Raw genomic sequence first — 3,980 nt, forward strand, 5'->3', positions numbered from 1 at the left:
GTATACAAACAACAAATGTGCAGTTAAAATTGGAGACAAACAAACAAAATACTTCCCACAGGGGCGGGGGGTGACGCAGGGCTCGCCAATCTCACCGACACTCTTTAATATTTACATAAATGGATTGGCAAAACTACTTGAACAATCTACAGCACCCGGCCTCACCCTATATGAATCCAAGGTTAAATTCCTCCTCTATGCAGACGACCTGGTTCTGCTGTCACCTACTAAAGAGGGGCTACAGCAAAACCTGGACCTGCTGGAGTCGTACTGCCAGACTTGGGCCCTGACAATAAATCCCCAAAAAACCAAAGTCCTTGTGTTCCAGCAAAGATCCAAACATCAGGGACCCAAAATAAATTTCACAGTAGGAACAACCAAAATTGAACAAACCACTAACTACACATACTTGGGCTTAAAAATCAGTTCTACGGGAAACTTCAAACTGGCTGTGAATGAACTGAAAGAGAAAGCAAGAAGGGCTTTCTATGCCATCAAAAAATCAATCCAAATAGAAATCCCAATTAGCATTTGGCTCAAAATTTTCAAATCAGTAATTGAACCAATTGCACTCTATGGCAGTGAGGTATGGGGACCGCTAACTCAACAAGAATTTGCAAAATGGGACAAACACCCAATTGAGATCCTACATGCAGAATTCTGTAAAAGTATCCTCCGGACTCAAAGGAAAACAGTAAACAATGCATGCAGGGCGGAACTAGGCCAATATCCATTAATAATCACTATCCAAAAAAGAGCCACCAAATTTTGGAATCACCTACAAATGAGCAATCCCCAATGCTATCACTACGACGCCCTGAAATGCCAAGAGCTGACCATAAAGAAGAATACCCTCAGTCAACTAGTCCTGGGACTCAGTGAAGTAACTACTAACAATACTAACAATAACCAGCCCCAGGACAGTGACAGGGTAACACAAAGAATTCGACCCAACACAATCGTCGCTAAGCAAAAGGAAAAATATCTGACATATTGGGCAGAAACAACAAAAACCCAAAGCAAACTCAATTGCTACTTGGCCCTAAACAGACAATACAACATAGCTGATTACCTGACCATGGTAAAGGATAACAAACTGAGAAGAACCTTGACAAGGTACAGACTTAGCGAACATAGCCTAGCGATCGAAAAAGGCAGACACAGGCAGACCAGGCTGCCAAGAGAGGACAGGATATGCTCGCACTGCAGTCAGGGAGTGGTGGAGACAGAGATGCACTTCCTCACAGCTTGTGGAAAATATCAGGGCATCAGGGAGAATTTCTACCAAAAATTCTCACAAATATGCCCTGATTTCAGAAATCTGAATGACAACCAAAAACTCCCATTCCTACTGGGAGAGGAGAGAAGCTGTATAACACTGGCGGCACGCTATGTTACAGCTTGCCATGAACAGAGAGCCAACCAGTAAACTAAGAAAAGAATATATATAAACAATGCGAATGTATATTTATACACTCAGGGATATACCTGTTTATACACTGTATGAATAGAACTGCGTTTATGTGGTAAACCATAAATGTATTTTGATGCTTTGGCAACATAAGATGTAACTTATCATGCCAATAAAGCGATTTGAATTGTGAATTGTGAAATTGTGTGTGTGGGGGGTGTGTGGGGTGTGTATGTGTGGGGTGTGTGTGTGGGGGTGTGTGTGTGGGGTGTGTGTGTGTGGGGTGTGTGTGTGGGGGGGTGTGTGTGGGGGGTGTATGTGTGGGGTGTGTGTGGGGGGGGTGTGTGGGGTGTGTGTGTGTGGGGTGTGTGTGTGTGGGGTGTGTGTGGGGGGTGTGTATGTGGGGTGTGTGTGTGGGTGGGATGTGTGTGGGGTGTGTGTATGAGGTGTGTGTGGGGTGTGTGTGTGTGTGTGTGTGTGTGGGGTGTGTGTGTGTGTGGGGTGTGTGTGTGGGGTGTGTGTGGGGTGTGTGTGTGGGGTGTGTGTGGGGTGTGTGTGGGGTGTGTGTGTGGGGTGTGTGTGTGTGTGGGGTGTGTGTGTGTGTGGGGTGTGTGTGGGGTGTGTGTGGGGTGTGTGTGTGGGGGGTGTGTGTGTGGGGTGTGTGTGGGGTGTGTGTGGGGTGTGTGTGTGGGGTGTGTGTGGGGTGTGTGTGGGGTGTGTGTGTGGGGTGTGTGTGGGGTGTGTGTGTGGGGTGTGTGTGGGGTGTGTGTGTGGGGTGTGTGTGGGGTGTGTGTGTGGTGTGTGTGTGTGTGTGTGGGGGGTGTGTGTGGGTGGGATGTGTGTGGGGTGTGTGTATGAGGTGTGTGTGTGGTGTGTGTGTGTGTGTGTGTGGGGTGTGTGTGTGTGGGGGGTGTGTGTGGGGTGTGTGTGGGTGGGATGTGTGTGGGGTGTGTGTATGAGGTGTGTCTGTGTGTGTGTGTGTGGGGGGGGGGTGGGTTGTTGCAGCTCAGTTATAGAAGCCAATGATTCAGCTTTACGCACCTGAAGGCTTCTCCTCATTACAGTTAAGTAGATTTGGATTTGCATGATGCTTCAAAAGCAACTTCAGAATGGCAATCTGCAAAGGAAGCAAAAACATTTTCAGTTTTTAGTGTTAACCTTTACATATTCACGTTATTCATCACATATATCTGCTGGTATAATAGGAGCAAAACATGTATTGATCATATTTTTATAGGACCAGGAGTAGGCCATTCAGCCTCTCGAGCCTGCTCAATTAGGCCAATCTCTATCTCAACTTGAATGTTGCTAACGATTCATGGAATGTTGGCTAACGATTCATGGAATGTTGGCTAACGATTCATGGAATGTTGCTAACGATTCATGGAATGTTGCTAATGATTCACGGAATGTTGCTAATGAGTCATGGAATGTTGTTAATGAGTCATGGAATGTTGTTAATGAGTCATGGAATGTTGGCTGATGATTCATGGAATGTTGCTAACGATTCATGGTATGTTACTAATGATTCATGGAATGTGGCTAATGAGTCATGGAATGTTGCTAATGAGTCATGGAATGTTGTTAATGATTCATGGAATGTTGGCTGATGATTCATGAATGTTGCCAATGATTCATGGAATGTTGTCATAAAATTATAGAATCATAGAAAGTTACAGCACGGAAGGAAGCCATTTTGGCCCATTGTGTCCGCGCCGGCCAACAATGAGCTATCCAGCCTAATCCCACTTCCCAGCTCTTGGTCCGTAGCCCTGCAGGTTAGAGCATCCCAAGTGCACGTTCAAGTACCTTTTAATTGTGATTAGGGTTTCTGCCTCTACCACCCTTTCAGGCAGTGAGTTCCAGACCCACACAACCCTCTGCGTGAAGAAATTTGCCCTCAAATCCCCTTTAACCCTTCCACCAATTACTTTAAATCTGTGCTCCCTGGTTTTTGACACCTCTGCTAAGGGAAATAGGCCCTTTCTATCCACTTTATCAAGGCCCCAAATAATAATTTTATACACCTCAATAAGGTCTCCCCTCAGCCTTTTCTGTTCCAAGGAAAACAAACCCAACCTATCCATTCTTTCCTCATAGTTAAGATTCTCTTCTCCCAGAAACATCCTTGTAAAAGTCCTCTTGAACCCTCTCTAGTGCAATCACATCTTTCCTGTAATGTGGTTACCAGAACTACACACAGTACTCTAGCTGAGGCTTAACTAGTGTCTTATAGAGTAGAAGCATAACTCCACTGCTCTTGTATTCTATTTCTAACGATTCATGGAATGTTGTCTAATGATTCATGGAATGTTGTCTAATGATTCATGGAATGTTGCTAATGATTCATGGAATGTTGTCTAATGATTCATGGAATGTTGTCTAATGATTCATGGAATGTTGCTAATGATTCATGGAATGTTGTCTAATGATTCATGGAATGTTGTCTAATGATTCATGGAATGTTGCTAATGATTCATGGAATGTTGTCTAATGATTCATGGAATGTTGCTAATGATTCATGGAATGTTGCTAATGATTCATGGAATGTTGTCTAATGATTCATGGA

The 3,980-nt window shown here is 44.5% G+C and overlaps 1 protein-coding gene across 1 annotated transcript in view; it reads right to left on the minus strand.

The window, feature by feature from the left end:
* LOC147111560 (unconventional myosin-XVI-like) overlaps positions 1–2,587 on the minus strand; it is a 350,938-nt gene extending 348,351 nt beyond the window's left edge. The window contains exon 1 of the mRNA XM_085999902.1: positions 2,453–2,587. Within this exon, the coding sequence (XP_085856028.1) occupies positions 2,453–2,549 (97 nt within the window). The 5' untranslated portion in view covers positions 2,550–2,587. The remainder of the gene's footprint in view (positions 1–2,452) is intronic.
* Between the last annotated feature and the right edge of the window lie 1,393 nt (positions 2,588–3,980).

Source organism: Somniosus microcephalus, chromosome 10 (genome assembly GCF_052327205.1).
Source record: "Somniosus microcephalus isolate GS21.2 chromosome 10, FLI_Smic_1.0, whole genome shotgun sequence".
NCBI classification, from domain to species: domain Eukaryota; kingdom Metazoa; phylum Chordata; class Chondrichthyes; order Squaliformes; family Somniosidae; genus Somniosus; species Somniosus microcephalus.